Here is an 18,218-nt window from a genome sequence, read left to right as displayed (position 1 = left end):
CCAAGACTGACCCAACGCGCTAGCACGCACATATACCAGACCTTCCATTCGTAATATTCCATATCCTGGATATGCCTACAAATTAATTAAAGGCTAGGCTTGCTTGCTAGTTGCTACCACATACTTTAGGGATCATCATAAGCATTAGGCAATAGCCCAATACGTACAAACTAGAATTGGAAGTAAGTGGTTGTGATGAAGCTTATCACACTTGTTGACCGGTCTACACGTTCAAGAAATTTTCCCTAAACCCCAAGACTGACCCAACGCGCGAGCACACACATATACCAGACCTTCCATTCGTAATATTCCATATCCTGGATATGCCTACAAATTAATTAAAGGCTAGGCTTGCTTGCTAGTTGCTACCACATACTTTAGGGATCATCATAAGCATTAGCCAATAGCCCAATACGTACAAACTAGAATTGGAAGTAAGTGGTTGTGATGAAGCTTATCACACTTGTTGACCGGTTTACACGTTCAAGAAATTTTCCCTAAACCCCAAGACTGACCCAACGCGCGAGCACGCACATATACCAGACCTTCCATTCGTAATATATATTCCATATCCTGGATATGTCTACAAATTAATTAAAGCTAGGCTTGCTTGCTAGTTGCTACCACATACTTTAGGGATCATCATAAGCATTAGCCAATAGCTCAATACGTACAAACTAGAATTGGAAGTAAGTGGTTGTGATGAAGCTTATCACACTTGTTGACCGGTCTACACGTTCAAGAAATTTTCCCTAAACCCCAAGACTGACCCAATGCGTGAGCACGCACATATACCAGACCTTCCATTCGTAATGTTCCATATCTTGGATATGCTTACAAATTAATTAAAGGCTAGGCTTGCTTGCTAGTTGCTACCACATACTTTAGTGATCATCATAAGCATTAGCCAATAGCCCAATACGTACAAACTAGAATTGGAAGTAAGTGGTTGTGATGAAGCTTATCACACTTGTTGATCGGTCTACACGTTCAAGAAATTTTCCCTAAACCCCAAGATTGACCCAACGCGCGAGCACGCACATATACCAGACCTTCCATTCATAATATTCCATATCATGGATATGCCTACAAATTAATTAAAGGCTAGGCTTGCTTGCTAGTTGCTACCACATACTTTAGTGATCATCGATCATAAGCATTAGCCAATAGCCCAATACGTACAAACTAGAATTGGAAGTAAGTGGTTGTGATGAAGCTTATCACAGTTGTTGATCGGTCTACACGTTCAAGAAATTTTCCCTAAACCAAGACTGACCCAACGCGCGAGCACGCACATATACCAGACCTTCCATTCGTAATATTCCATATCCTGGATATGCCTACAAATTAATTAAAGGCTAGGCTTGCTTGCTAGTTGCTACCACATACTTTAGGGATCATCATAAGCATTAGGCAATAGCCCAATACGTACAAACTAGAATTGGAAGTAAGTGGTTGTGATGAAGCTTATCACACTTGTTGACCGGTCTACACGTTCAAGAAATTTTCCCAAAACCTCAAGACTGACCCAACGCGCGAGCACACACATATGCCAGACCTTCCATTCGTAATATTCCATATCCTGGATATGCCTACAAATTAATTAAAGGCTAGGCTTGCTTGCTAGTTGCTACCACATACTTTAGTGATCATCATAAGCATTAGGCAATAGCCCAATACGTACAAACTAGAATTGGAAGTAAGTGGTTGTGATGAAGCTTATCACAGACTACGACAGAAGCATGCAAATTAACTCAAGCCCAAATGTTAAAACCATATATGATGCTGGACGGTAATTAATTCACTTGTTGCCTCCTAGTGATGATGCATAGTTGAGTTGTAGTTTGTTCAATTTGAGTCAGTCAGTAGTGCCTTGTAAAATAAAAGTACGTTCTGAATACGTACTTCTGTTATGTGGGTCATTAAGTTATGTGGTCCTTTTTATTTCTAGCTGAAACAAAGTTTAGGTAACTTTTTTGTGCTTGCATAATTAAAGACTAGATCTGTCCTGCTCAAAGTTGATCTTATATAGTTAATTATGTTATGAATTCAGGACTTTTACTTTACTTCTTAATAAAAATTCACATGTTTTTTCCTTCGTTTGTACTTTATGCAAAGCAAGGAGAGCATAACAGTAATATTGATTACAGAAAAGATGTTATAATTCAAATCCAATAAAGATAATAACTTAACACAGGTTGACAATTATTAAGTAAGAAAACAAGAACAAGAACAATCATGCCTGGCAGTAGGTTTTATTAAGCCAAGAACAAGAACCTATGTGTCACTTGTTAACTTAATTTTTAAGTCAATAACCAAACACTCTGTTTTTATATTAAGCTCACGCACCCAAACATGTATCTTCAATACTTCTTTTATATATAAGACACTGATAAGAATTTTATCCCAATAACGTTAATTATATTGTCTATAGCTGCACTAGCAAGTAGCAACTGTACTATAAGAAGATATAGAGGTAAAAACATATAGAATTTCTGATGAGAACTCTGTTTTGTTATATGCTTTGACGTTGAGAGTTCTGGTTAATTTAGTGATACAAGACTACTAGACTAGAGGGATTTAAATTTGAAAGTGCATACCTTGGAGAGAGTATGTCATTGACACATTGTAGCTCGATGTTAGAAAGACAAATAACTTGTCTGTTTCTCTTTTTTTTTTTTTTTTTTTTTTTTTTAATAAAAGAAACCACAGCCTAAGTTAATTGCGTAAAAAAGGCAAGTAGGTTGGCAATATTTCTAGGCATGTGAACTAATCTTAGTTAAACAATTATGTCACTACTTGGCTTTGCGCATTGGCGCATTTAGTATTACCAAGTGGGATGTGCCATTGCATTTACTTGTGTAAATAATAGGGACGACCTCGTGGACAGCAACATTAGAAATAGACTAGTTAGTCTCGTGGCCAGCAACATTAGAAATAGACTAGTTAGTAAAACAGACAAGTTAGTATATGAGAAAGTCTTTGGTTTGTGCCACCTCATCAGATAGATGTTAAGGCTGACAATTTCTAATACAATTCAAATCCAATATATATAATCAAAGTTTGGGAGTTAGGATTGATCAATTCAATTTATATCCAATACGAACTGATACATGACATGCCTAGCTAATATGAATAATAAATAGTCAGGAAAACTTGTTTGCTATCGACTTGATCATCCAATTTGTGATCCACAAGGGACCTGCCTCATAGTCATGCATGATATTAGAACTCGTTTGGTTCCCACTATTAAGAAAAGACATAGAAATTAATTTCTCAATAACTGTATTCAGAGCGCCAAATGAGGCCTTAGTGAAATCAATGCTTGTGCTGGAAAATTTGCGCGAGCCGACATTATTTACCAAGTCGGGTTCCAAGTGATCGAGATGTTCTTTTAGGGGCGACCTGCTAAACGTGGACTCAAACATTACATCGACATGCATACCAGTCTTGAGTCTTGGTTCCATTATTAATATTCCATATCCTGAATATGCCTACAAATTAAATTAAGCTAGGCTATATAGGCTTGCTTGCTAGTTGCTACTACATACTTAATTTACTCTCGATCATAAACATTAGCCAATACAATAGAAGGAATTATATAAGTGGTTGTCATGGCCTTAATTAATTACATGGGAGAATTATGCTAATTATCATGCAACTCTCTTTCTTAATATTAGCTGCTGCTATAACAATAGCAGCAGCTCAATCCCTTCCTCAATTGGCCTAGCCTAACTGCCTAAGCCACTGTGGTGATCTCACAACTCCAAATTTATTCACCACAGTATGAAATTTATTAAACAATTAACATCCAAGATATTTGAACTAAGAGCCTCCTCCCACAAAATAGTTAGAATCATCAAAAATACTCATTACAAATAAATTATGCATGTGGGTGTCTATTCTATTTTTTTACAATGAGTTCTAATTTGACCTAAAAGTTAGATCCAGACTGTGAGTCTTAAAAACTATGTGATCGTTTGAGGAGACACGGATCGACCCATGACCCAACCCTCATACTCTTATGGAACAATAATTGAAAGAGCATATATACTAACTAAATCATCTCTTATAAAATATCTACATGGCCATTCCATCAAATTGAGAATTAGGAATACATATTCAAAAATGATCCTTATTTACAATCTAACAGCATGACAATCTGGTGACAAAATTACTGTTGAAGTTAGACCCAAAAATTCATAATCATGGGTTCTGGTTTCTTTCAAAAATTCATGCATGACAGGTGAGCTCAGCAAAACTTCTTTGCTGACGTCATGATTTCATCCAATCTGTGGAACACAACGGACCACAAGAGCCTACAAAAAATTTTTAAAAAGGTAAAAAGTAGTTCCTTGTTTGTTTTGATGATTGCATGAACGCATGATGTTAGTGAAGTCAGCATCGTGACTTAAACCCACTGCTTGTGCTAGCGGGTCCTGCTGAACTTTTCGCGCGCATATTGACAATTAATGACCGAGTCCAGTTCCAACTTCTTAGTGGGATGATGGTGTTTTATTAGGGACGACCTAAACGTGGACCGAGAAAATTACATTAACAGACAAGTGAATAAAGATGAGGAAATAATATTCCCTCTACTACCCGATGAGTTGACCCGGCCAATTCACACGCATACCAGTCTTGAATCTTCCTTCAGATCAATAATTCTATATGCCTACACATAAAAGGCCAGGCTTGCTTGCTACTTGCTACCACTTACTTTACTCATAAAATAAACTTGGCAAAGCCAATACAATGGCCTTACATGAGAGGGTTATGCTTATCATGCAACTCTCTTTGTTAATGTTAGCAGCAGCCAATACAATGGCCTTACAATCTTTACTTTTTGATACAGATGGGGCCCAATGAAAGCAAAGGTTCGAACATTGACTTCAGAGCTTGCTGGACGCATTATTCCAGGTGGACCAAGTTTTCGGCATATTCTGATAAGATTCCAATAATATATTATAGAGAATCTGAGAATCCTTGTAGCCCGTCACCCCGGTCCCAACTCCCAATCTATGTCAAGTGTCAACCATCAATCCAAGGTCCGCACCTTGTACGGGTGTCACCTCAATATTGTATGGGTCTCAAAAAACTATGTGATCATTTGAAAAGTCATGGATCCGCCTATCACCCAACCCTCTAGTCTCCTACTCTTATGGAACAATAATTGAAGGAACATACATACTAATTAAATCATCTCGATATCTTTCATTGATATATTATTAAATTGACAATTAGGAATGCATATTAAAAAATGATCCTATGATTCCTATCTAATTAATAGTCCTAATTCACTGTCTAAGAGTATCAACATCAGTGTAAAATAATTTTTCGCTTCCATAAAATATTTTAATGCAATTGGTATCTATCTTATGGATTATTAAACTAAATGTTTATAAACAAGGAGGCCTTGATTTTTGAACTGTTTAATAAATGAAGAATATTAATTTTGATATATTGTTATATATCAAGTGACCAAGTACGTAGCTTGTTATTTAGCAATCACATATGAATAAAAGAATAGTATGAAACTCACCCTTCCCAAGCTAATCATATCTCTTAAACTAAATCTAAGAGTTCATTATAGCAATAGTCCATCAATTATATTCAGAGTATCATTTTAGTTTATGAATTTCATTTTGAAATTCTAGAATCCATGAACTATTGCACAAATATCACTTTAATCTTTTTTGTAACTTCTGTTATATTTTTCGTCTAAAACACTCATTTGTCGTGCACGTGACCTATATTTAAGGAATATTTTTGTCCTCACAGTACCCTACCCCCTTCTTCAAGATTTCAACCAGCTCTTATATATTCATCTCGCCCTTACATATTTATAGTTGCTTCTTTATTCTTTTCGATAATGTTGAAAACTATTGTATGCGGGCCTATTTACCAAGAAAACAAAGACTTAATTAGCTCATTGGCTTATTGACTATTACCAAATACCAGGTGGGGGGAAGCGGGGGTTATGGGGTTAATTTCAAATACTAAATACCAAATACCTTTGAGAAAGACAGAGAAATTAATTTCTTAAGAATTACATTATGCAAGTGCGAGTCAAACAAGGCACCATTTCGGCACCATATCGATTCTGATAAGCTTCCAAGATATAAGACAGAATCTAAGAATGCTTGCAGCCCGTCACCCCATCCCAATCCATGTCAACCATCTGAAAAGACCTCATAGTCATGCATGCATGATATTAGAACACGTTTGGTTCCCACCTTCGAGAAAGACAGAGAAATTAATTTCTCAAGACTTACATTATGAAAGTCTAAGTCAAACAAGGCCTTAGTGAAGTCACTGCTCGTGCTGGACAATTTGCGTGAGCCGACACTTGTTGGCCAATTATTTCCAAGTCGAGTTCTAAGTGGGACATCGATGTTGTTTTATTAAGGAAGACCGGCTTATACGTTCAAGAAATTTCCCCTAAACCCTATGACTGACCCAACGCGCACGCACGCATATATACCAGACTTGAGTCTTCCTTCTTTCATTCTTAATATTCCATATCTTGAATATGCCTACAAATTAAAGGCTAGGCTTGTTTGCTAGTTGCTACCACTTATTTTACACTCGGATCATAATTAAACATTAGCTAGCCAATACAACAGATGGAATTATATAAGTGGTTGTCATGGCCTTACATGGGAGAATTATGCTAATTATCATGCAACTCTCTTTGCTAATATTAGCTGCTGATATAACAATAGCAGCAGCTCAATCCCTTCCTCAATTGGCTAAGTCTAACTGCCTAACCCACTGTGGTGATCTCACAACTTCGAATTTATTCGTCACGTATGAAATTTTTTATTTATTAATCAATTGACATCCATGATATTTAAAATAAGAAACTCCTCCCATAAAAGAGATTAGAATAATCAAAATGACTCATTACAAACAGATTATGTGGGTGTCAATTTCATTTTTTTTACAGTAGGTTTCAATTTGACCTAAAAGTTAAATTTAGACAGTAAGTCTCAAAAACTATATGATTGTTTGAGGAGTTCGCCCATGGCCCAACCCTCAATACCCTTATGGAACAATAATGGAAGGGGCATACATACTAACTAAATCATCTCTTATAAACTATTTGACATGCATGCTATTTTATCAAATTAAAAATTAGGAATGGATATTCAAAAATAATCCTATCTAAGGCTTCTATGCTATGGTCCTGATTTACAATCTAACAGGATATCAATCAGGTGAGAAAATAATTAATAGTCGAAGTTGACCTAAAAATTCATAATCATGGGTTCTGGGTTTTTTTCAAAAATTCTAGCATGACAGGTGAGCTCAGCAAAACTTCTTTGCTGACATCATGATAGCATCCAATCTGTGATCCACAAAGGAATATAAAAAGGGAAAAGATTTGGGGCCTCAATCTAATGTAGTAAATTTTGGCTCAATTACAAAATGCACCCATCAATTATAGGGAGTATTTCAAATTAGTTTATTAACTATAAAGCATTTCAAATACATTCACCAACTATCAAAAACCCTACAAATTAGCACTTTTGTAAAAAAATTCTCATCCAAAAAACTGTTTAAGTGTCACAGGGATAATGCTGACGTGACATTTGTTGTTAACATGACATACTGGTAAAGGCATTTTCGGGTAAAGATGAACATTATCTTATTTAAAAAAAAAAATTAAGGAATGTGGCTACATTGAGTTTTCAAACTGCTGACCACCAAGTTGAAACTCAAGCACTCCTCCACCTGAACTAACTTCACTTCTTGTTCATTTAGTGACATATAACATATTTTTAAGGTTTTACTTACTTTACTCCAGCAAATATAAGTATTTTTGTACCTAACTATTTTTTGTACGTGTAATTATTAATTTTTTTTTTACTAACAAAAACACCTACATTCCGATTTTTTATCTGAAAATTTCAAATTTTTATCCGAAAGTTTTGAAAATGTGATATTCTGAAAAAATCCAAAAATTCCAAGAAATCTGAAAAATTCCGAATTATAATGAGATGTTGAAATTCTGATTTTTTGGAATAAATTGAAATCAAAATTTTATTCAGAAATTTTTTAAATTAGAATTGAAACACTCTATTTTCGATCTGATCCGTCCCAAATACACTCTTAATTTTGGTGATTGCATGAATGCATGATGTTAGTGAAGTCAGCATCGATTCATCGATCGTGACTTCACTGCTTGTGCTAGCGAGTCCTGCTGGACTTTTGGCACGCATTGGCATATTGACAATTAATGACCGAGTCCAGTTCCAACTTCCAAGTGGCCGGGATGGTGATTTATTAGGGACGACCTAAACGTGTTCTGAGAAAATTACATTAATAGACAAGTGAGTTGACCAATTCACACGCATAACAGTATTGAGTCTTCTACAATAAAAAGCCAGGCTTGCTTGCTAGTTGCTAGCTACCACACTCAATTACGTTTGCTCATAAAATTAAATTGGCCAGGCCAATACAATAGAAAGAATTTAAGTGGTTGTCATGGCCTTACATGGGAGGATTATGCTTATCTTGCAACTCTCTTTGCTAATGTTCGCAGCAGCTCAAGCCCTGCCTCAATTGGCCAAGCCTAACTGCCAAACCCAGTGTGGGAATCTCAAAAATATTCTATATCCATTTGGCACATATGAACAAAAGAATAGTATGAAACTCACCCTTCCCAAGCCAATCATATCTCTTAAACTAAATCTAAGAGTTAATTATAGCATTGGTACATGAATTATACCTCGAGTATCACTTTAGTCCATGAATTTCATTTTAGAATTCTGGAATTCATGAACTATTACACACGTATCACTATAGTTTTTTTTGTAACTTCTGTTATATTTTTCGTATAAAACACTTATGTGCCATGCACGAAACCTATATTTAAGGGGCATTTTCATCTTCACAGTGCCCTACCCCTCCTCCAACGTCTCATCATGTCCTTACACATTCATCTCATCCTTACCCATGTGTTAATTGCTTTCTTATTCTTCTCAATAATTTTAAAAAATATTGTCTGCAGGCCTATTACCAAGAAAAAAGAAAGACTTAATTAGCTCATCCTTGGCTTATTGACTATTACCGTATACCAAGTGGGGGGAAGTGGGGGTTATGGGGTTATAGGAAATAATAACAACGACTTCAATGTGATGGTGATGGTACGTGGCTGGGTTTCGGGTGCGTGGGGATGCTCAAGTTTTTTATTAAATGTAATATAGTTGGTTATTTAATTATAATTTAAAAGTAGTTTGCTGTTATTGACACTAAAAAAAAAATCATTTTACACTTTAATTTAAAAAAAAAAGGTAAAAAACAATTTGTATATATTAAAGCGTGATGACCTTTTTAGAGTGTCAATAATAACATTCTAAAAGTATTATAATTTTTATTGTTTTTTTTTTTTTTAATCTATGTTAGCATTAAAAGTGAGTTGAAATTGTCACATAATTAATCTTGATGAAAAAACTAATAGATATGAGGAAAAATGACTAAAGTGAGATTCATAAAAATATTTGAAGAATGAAAGTGAGAAACATAGCATAATTGGAGAATCATTACGTAATATTTGTTTTGGTCAATGGACGTCAACATCGTGGCCAGGGTCTACTATGTATTATTGTATATATTGTAGGATATCTAAACCATATGATAATCAATGGATTTCGGTATATTTTCCTGTCCCCGTTTTCTAACCAACCAAACAGAGAAGGAAACCCCAAACCCAAAGCATCAATACATTATTAATTTATTACTATAATACACAGCGCAAATAGAAAAATCCAACCTTTTTTCCGAAGGAAGAGGAGGACGAGACGGAGACTCGAAAAAGGATGTAGAGCGAAAACGTCACCTAAATTCTGTCTTTGAATTTTGATTCGTTTGGGGTAGGAAGGAGGTTGACAGTTGTTATTTCCTTTTTCAGAAATTATTTTGTATAATGTGAGAGATATGAGTGGACTGATGAGATTACAGGTCGACCGTTGATATTGACTCATCTCAAAGAGCTGAATTTATAAGAGTGCTGCTATTTGCACACCCCTATTTTTCTCTTTGCACACAAATTTCTCCTACACACCCCCTATTAATTTGTCAAACATAAAATTTCTTTTTTACACACCCCTATTATGACCAAAATACCCCAATCTCACAACCAATTCTAAATTTCTCTTTACACACCCTCTCAACCCAAACATTACACACCCCCACAAACACACACCCCCACAAACACATCTACACTACACACCCCCCTACACATCTCACCTCACAGCCACAGCCACCATTGCCGACACCCACCATTGCCCCAACACCCACCATTGCTGACACCCATCTCCGGCTTCATCACCACCGTCATAGCCGTCGTCAGCACTGCCGTGAACTCCACCACAGCTCTAATATTCAGTGAGTTTCTATATACATTAGTTGTAAATCTAATACTTTTTTATCTAATTTGAATTAGTTAATCCATCCCAAATACCTTTTTCGTCTATTTCACTAGATTTGTAGGGAGGATTTCGGGTTTTGGAGTGAGCATTTTCGGGGTTCCTCCATTTTCTGATTTCGCAGCTCGTTCGGCACTGGTCTGCCGAACGAATTCATTCTATTCGGCAGTCATCTACCGAACTAAATGAATTGGTTCGGCAGTACCCTACCGAACGAATGCAAAATCAGAAAATGCCCATACTTTGGTTCGACAGGTGACTGCCGAACAATGAATATTGGTTCGGTGGTTACCTGCCGAACAAATTGAATTAGTTCGGCAGCACGCTACCGAACGAATGGAAAATTTCGAATTTCCCTATTTTGGTTCGACAGCCATCTGCCGAATGGTGGAACTGTGTTCGACAGTCAACTGCCGAACAGTTTCACTTTGCTCGGCAGTTGACTGCCGAACCACCTGTGTTGAAATTTTTTTTTTTTTTTTAGCTTTTAAAAAATTATATATTTGCTAAAACAATTTTCAATTTCTTGTTTGAAATTATAGGATGGACAGAAGAAGAATCAGACGTGGTGCATCTTCATCTAGAGGGGAAGTCCCCGATGTTGCCGATGATATGCAAAGAACACGACCCACAGCATCTGGGCGAAGAAGGCTAGTACAAGCACGAGCTAGTCGTGAGGCAGTTCCTGAACAAGCTGAAGTTCCGGTTCAGGATTACAATGAGGATAATCCGAATGAGCTTGCTGAGCCTTTCCCGGGAGGTCCCATTGACACGTCCCTGCTGAGGAGTTATGGAACTCACGTAGCTGCTGAAATTTGGAACAACGAGGTATGATCTTTAACAGTTGGTATTTTATTCTTGTGCAACTTGCAGTAATAATGAGTGAATTTCTTTGGTTATGTTTGAATTAGGAACGGGAGCCTTTGAGGTGCATGTCCAAAACCACCAAGCTTCGTGAGTGGAAGTTGTGGGCCAGAACAGATAATGACCGGGTGAAGGGATATGTCCTTAATTCTGGGTTGACATCACTGGTGCAGTGTTCTTATCGTACGGTTGACAAAGTGTTGGTGTCCGCTTTTGTTGAGAGGTGGCATCCGGAGACCAATACATTCCACCTGCCTTTTGGTGAGATGACCATCACACTAGATGATGTAGCCAACATTTTAGGCATTCCGGTTGGTGGTGCACCAGTGGCTACACTTGTGGAGGATAACATTACTTGTGAATATCTACTAACTGCATATTTAGGAGTTAGTGGGGATCAGGCATCAGAGCAGTTGATGGACTTTGGTGGTGAGTACGTACGATTAGAGTGGTTACGTACGTGCTTTAGTGATGTCACTGATGCCGACTCTGAGCATGAAATCCAATGTGCAGCCCGGGCGTATCTTTTGTATTTATTGGGTTGTACCCTGTTTGTAGATAAGACTGGCACAAGGGTACAAGTGCAATATCTCAGACTGCTCACTAATCTAGACACCGTTAGCCATTATGCATGGGGCGCCGGATGCCTAGCATGGTTGTTTAGGCAGTTTGGATTTGCCTCTCGAGCTAGTGTCAAACAAATCGGCGGATATATGACACTGATAGAGGCTTGGGTGTACGAGCACATGCACACCATTTTCGGTCCAGCGTACGATATGAATTATTCCGAGAATACCCCTCGTGCGCTCCGCTGGACTCCAAGGCGGGATGGTGGCAGTGATCTTGAAGCAGTGCAAAGAATACGGCAACGACTTGATGTTTTGTCGGCTGACGAGGTAGATTTGTAATTTACAATTATTTTTATAAATTTAGGATTATATTATGTTTTCAACTATATAATGTTATTGTTTTTTTTCAGGTTATTTGGGAACCGTACAAATCCCAAAGACAAGCACACCCATTGCCAGCTATAGCATTCTTCACAGGGATGATAAGGTGTTTTGATGTTGTTGAGCCTTATTGTCCCGAGAGAGTACTTAGGCAGTTTGGGAGGGTACAGACGATCCCCCCTGCACCACGTGCGGTTTTTCAGGGGGTTAGAGGTTCGAATGCGCACTCATACAGACCCATGTACAACTATTTAGCTGGTATGTGGGAGGCATGGGGGAATCACGTGTTGTCTGAGGAGGCGCGCAGTATACCGGTGAGGCGGCCATCGGATACTGTGAGAGGGTACCTCGATTGGTTCACCTCTATATCACATCCAATCGTCCACAACCCTACTCGCAGAGGTGCATTTGACCCACACGCCACATCGGATATTCCACACGCCACATCGGATATTGCATACTATCGGGTACGTAAATTTACACAATAAATTTTCTCATTTTCCGATTGCATCTGTTAATGTTCGCATATTTTGGCTTTTAGGAGCGCGAGGCTCGGATGCTACGGATTACCCAGCCGATTATTGACATGGGCGAAGAAGTTGCTATCACACGTCCTACTTACCTCTATCAGACGGTTCAGAGTTTGCAACATATTTTACAGGGGACGCATTTGCAGGACACTATGACATACCAACGCGGTTCGAGGCGGCGTCCCCGCCAATGATTATAACTTGATATTTTTGTAGTTTCCGTAACTAGATAAGGTTTTATTTATGTCAAATACTATGGTTAATTTATATAATTGAATCCACCTCATTTTTTATGTGAAATACTTAGGTTCATGCAAAAAAAATATCCAAATACTTATATATACTTAAATCCACATACTTATATATATTTAAATAATACAATAATCTCATCATAACTCAATGTAAATGCATCAAGTCCAGAACATAATCAATCACTATCAAGAGACACTGGTTCTTGTGTGGATGGATCACTATGGCACACAAATTCTTTGAATTGCTCAAGGCGATGTTGGTATCTAGTATACCACATTTTTGCGCTTTCGGTGGCATGCAAGGTCCACACAGTAGGAATAGGTGGCATTGGGTGATCCGGTACTAAGTGTACCTATAAAATAGCATTACACATGAGTTCAATAAATATGGAATAAATATCCACTAAGTGTACCTATAAAGATAATTTAAATATCCAATAAAACAAACCATGTAGTTCAATGTGTACCTGTACGAAATGATCGTCATTGACAAAACCGATACCAATCTCACGAATCTCGGATCCCTCTAGTATATCTGGGTGTACGCTAAATGGTAGGCATGTTAAGCATAACGACCTAGATACATGGGTCACCACTACACCATAGCATGTCGCGATAACATATCCTATTGGAAGTTGTATTACCAAAATGCATACATGTGTCTGTCCATACGGCCACAAACTTCTCCTTGAAAGGTATCAACCAAGTGTCCTTCAAATAGTCAATAACTCCAGGAACCCAACCGAACTTAGATTCAATCTGCTGTAAGTCTCTTAAATACACATCTTCTGACGTTGAATTTACCAAGGAATACCATGAACTATAAAACTTATCCCAATCATCCTTGGTTCCAAACTTTTTCTTGCAATTTGCCATCACATTTTTGCTAATGTGCCACCTACACAATAAATGTCTAGCAGTAGGAAAAACTGCAGAGATTGCATTCATGAGTGCTAGATCTCGGTCTGTGACAATCACACCAGGAAGACAATCATCGCTGAGTAACGACCTCAATCTAGTCAAAGCCCAAATGTAATTGTCTTCCTTCTCATAACTAATGTAAGCAAATGCAACTGAGAAAGTCATGTCTGTGGATGTGACCCCAACAATCTCAAAGAGTGGCAGACGGTACCTATTAGTCTTATACGTGCAATCCATGATCAATACATGTGGAAATGCACGTAAGAGATCAACACAACCAGGGTGGCTCCAAAACAAATCAGTCACAATATCATCACCACCAGAACATCTATGCCACTCAAAGTATTTGTGTTCAGATAACTTACTTAGCAAACACTGCATTTCAGTTTTTCCAGCCTTCTCTTTCACCCTATTGCGGTGTCTGACATTGTATATTGTTTTGATTGTTGTTGTATTCGAATAATCCCTTTCCTTCAAGATGGTCAGAATCTGCTTCGGTTTCACTAAACTCTTAGACATATCCACCAATAAAGAACTCTCTGTTTCAGATAATCTCCCCACAAATGAGTGTCCTTCACCAGTAACTAAAACTCTATGGTTATGCACTCCACATACCACACTTAGCATCCATTCATCCTCATTACCAGTTTGCACACCCTTTAATGAGAAGGGGCATCCACATCTTTTTGTAGTAGAGTCCCTACCATCCTTAGGACGTTTTACTATACAACTATCAGCATCATACTTGGATGGCCTATGGTGACCACTTCGTTCGCAACCAAGGAACACTCTAGCTTTCTTCTTCCCCACCCCTGCTGTATTAGACCTCATTATGACAATGACTATGTTGTTCGTCCTTCCTTGTGCACGTGCCCAGCTAACCAATGCATCCCTCGAATGAAATATCTACACATATGAAATTTACATTATTCACATTTCAACTACATTTGCAACATATATTTCCCAAATAACAAATTCATACCTCGTTTGTTGTGAATTCATTACTATAGTCACGTGAGTATTCGGTCAAAACCTTGGCCTCGACCTCGACCTCGACCTCGGCCCCAATGTAGTCCTCAACCTTGCTGTTCCGAGTAGAAGCACCACCATATTGCTCAGTCGGTTCATCATCCTACACATAAAACATGAAAATAATGTCAAAACAGTACGTTCGGTAGAAGGGTACCGAACTTAATGAATCTGTTCGGTAGAAGCTTACCGAACGAAATCATATTGTTCGGTAGTAATCTACCGAACCAATAACCTTAGTTCGACAGTTGACTACCGAACAATATCGATTTTTGTAAACAAAATACTTCATTCGACAGATGTCTTCCGAATATATGTACAATGTTCGGCATGTGTCTGTCGAAATTTATAAGTTCATTCGGCAAACAGTCACCGAATGGATTTTTTAAAATTTTTTTGTAATTTTCATTCGGCAGCTAACCACCGAATATGTTAGTTATGTTCGGTAGTCATCTGTCGAACAATAAAGAAACGTTCGGTACTGGTTCGCCGAATGAACCGCGAACAGGAAATGAAAAAGACGAAAAAAAACTCAAAAAATCATGATCATACCTCGTCGGAAGGCGAATACGGGACGAGTGAAGGCTCCATTCATGAAAATGAAGACTTATTTGGCAAAATGGGTAAACACTTTCAATGAGGAAAAATGAAAACTTAGGGTTTAATGGAGGAAAAATGAAGAGAAGAGGTTATGAGAGGAGGGGGTGTGCAATGAGAGTATTTTGGCTGAGGTTTAAGAGTTTGGGTGGGGTGTGTAAGAGTGTTGGGATGGGTGTGTAAGGAGAGTTTTTTTTTTTTTTCAAATAATAAAGGTTGTCCTTTTTGGTCTTTTCTCTTTGTGTCAATTAAGTAATTTCACAAATTGGGTTGTTAGGGGTGTGCAAAGAGAAAAATAGGGGTGTGCAAATAGCAGCTCCCATTTATAAACTAAGACCCAATATCTTATTGGTCTAAGAAAACAAGGCCCAATTTCAATCTTTACTTTTTGATACAAATGAGGCCAAATGAAAGCAAAGGTTCGAACATTGACTTCAGAGCTTGCTCGACGCATCACTCCAGGTGGACCAAGTTTTCGGCATATTCTGATAAGATTCCAACAAGATAAAATAGAGAATCTGAGAATCCTTGCTCTGAAGACTGGGGTTGCAAGGATTCTCAGATTCTCTATTTTATCTTGTTGGAATCTTATCAGAATATGCCGAAAACTTGGTCCACCTGGAGTGATGCATCGAGCAAGCTCTGAAGTCAATGTTCGAACCTTTGCTTTCATTGGGTTATTAATATGGATTCCAAAGTCCGCACCAGCTTGCTCTTAATTCACACAGTACAATACTTGAGTTGCTGCCTTGCTGGATGTAATCTGACCCCAAAAAAGAAGTCAGGAAAACTTGTTTGCTATCGACATGATATCATTCAATTTTTGATCCACAAGGGACCTGCCTCATAGTCATGCATGATATTAGAACGCGTTTGGTTCCCACTATTGAGAAAAGACACAGAAATTGATTCTCAATAACTGTATTCAGCGGGCCAAACGAGGCCTTAGTGAAATCAATGCTTGTGCTGGAGAATTTTCGCGAGCCGACATTATTTACCAAGTCGGGTTCCAAGTGATCAAGCTGTTTTTTTAGGGACGACCGGGTGGACTCAAACATTAATTACATGGACATACATACCAGTCTTGAGTCTTGGTTCCATTATTAATATTCCATATCCTGAATATGCCTACAAATTAAAGCTAGGCTATATAGGCTTGCTTGCTAGTTGCTACCGCATACTTTACTCTCGATCATAAACATTAGCCAATACAATAGAAGGAATTATATAAGTGGTTGTCATGGCCTTACATGGGAGAATCATGCTAATTATCATGCAACTCTCTTTGCTAATATTATAACAATAGCAGCAGCTAAATCCCTTCCTCGATTGGCCAAGCCTAACTGCCTAATCTACTGTGGTGATCTCACAACTCCAAATTTATTCATCATCTATAAATTTTTTTATTTATTAATCAATTAACATCCATGATATTTGAAGAGCCTCCTCCCACAAAAGATATTAGAATCATCAAAAAGACTCATTACAAACAAATTATATGGGTGTCAATTCTATTTTTTTACAATGGGTTCCAAATTTCCAATTTAACCTAAAAATTAGATCCAGACAGTGGGTCTCAAAAACTATATGATTGTTTGAGGAGTCACGGATCCGCCCATGACCCAACCCTTATGCTCTTATGAAATAATAATTGAAGGAGCATACATACTAATTAACTAAATTATTTCTTATAATATATCTGACATGCTATTTTATCAAATTAAAAATTAAAAAGACACTAGGAATGCATATTAAAAAATTATCCTTATTTACAATCTAACAACATGACAATTTGGTGAGAAAATTACTGTCGAAGTTAGACCCAAAAATTCATAATCATGGGTTCTGGTTTCTTTCCAAAATTCATGCATGACATAAAGATATAATAGACAATCTGAGAATCCTTGCTGCCCGTCACCCCGGTCCCAACTCCCAATCTATGTCAAGTGTCAACCATCAATGCAAGGTCCGCACCTTGTACAGGTGTCACCTCAATATTGTATGGATCTCAAAAAACTATGTGATCATTTGAAAAGTCATGGGTCCTCCTATCACCCAACCCTCATAGTCTCCTACTCTTATGGAACAATAATTGAAGGAACATACATACTAATTAAATCATCTCGATATCATTCATGATATATTATTAAATTGAGAATTAAGAATGCATATTAAAAAATGATCCTATCTAATTAATGGTCCTAATTCACTGTCTAAGAGTATCAACATCAGTGTAAAATAATTTTTCGCTTCCATAAAATATTTTAATGCAATTGGTATCTATCTTATAGATTATTAAACCAAATGTTTATAAACAAGGAGGCCTTTGAACTGTTTAATAAATGAAGAATATTAATTTTGATATATTGTTATATATCAAGTGACCAAGTAGCTTGTTATTTAGCAATCACATATGAATAAAAGAATAGTATGAAACTCACCTTTCCCAAGCTAATCATATCTCTTAAACTAAATCTAAGAGTTAATTATAGTAATAGCCCATCAATTATATTCAGAGTATCACTTTAGTTTATGAATTTCATTTTAAAATTCTGGAATCCATAAACTATTGCACAAATATCACTTTAATCTTTTTTGTAACTTCTGTTATATTTTTTGTCTAAAACACTCATGTGTCGTGCA

General features: G+C 37.3%; 1 protein-coding gene across 1 annotated transcript; it reads right to left on the bottom strand.

Annotated features, from left to right (window-relative positions):
- Positions 1–13,204: 13,204 nt before the first annotated feature.
- On the bottom strand, positions 13,205–15,764 carry LOC147297256 (protein FAR1-RELATED SEQUENCE 5-like). Its single transcript, XM_086230959.1, has 5 exons — positions 15,531–15,764; positions 14,932–15,081; positions 13,685–14,855; positions 13,496–13,563; positions 13,205–13,381 (listed from the first exon to the last, which is right to left on the bottom strand). Exons 1-5 carry the CDS (start codon positions 15,567–15,569, stop codon positions 13,205–13,207), a joined length of 1,605 nt encoding a protein of 534 aa, XP_086087085.1. The 5' UTR covers positions 15,570–15,764.
- Positions 15,765–18,218: the final 2,454 nt, after the last annotated feature.

The sequence above is a fragment of the Dryas octopetala genome, chromosome 1 (assembly GCF_963921425.1).
Source record: "Dryas octopetala chromosome 1, drDryOcto1.1, whole genome shotgun sequence".
NCBI classification, from domain to species: Eukaryota; Viridiplantae; Streptophyta; class Magnoliopsida; order Rosales; family Rosaceae; genus Dryas; species Dryas octopetala.
This window is presented reverse-complemented; position numbering and strand designations above follow the sequence as displayed.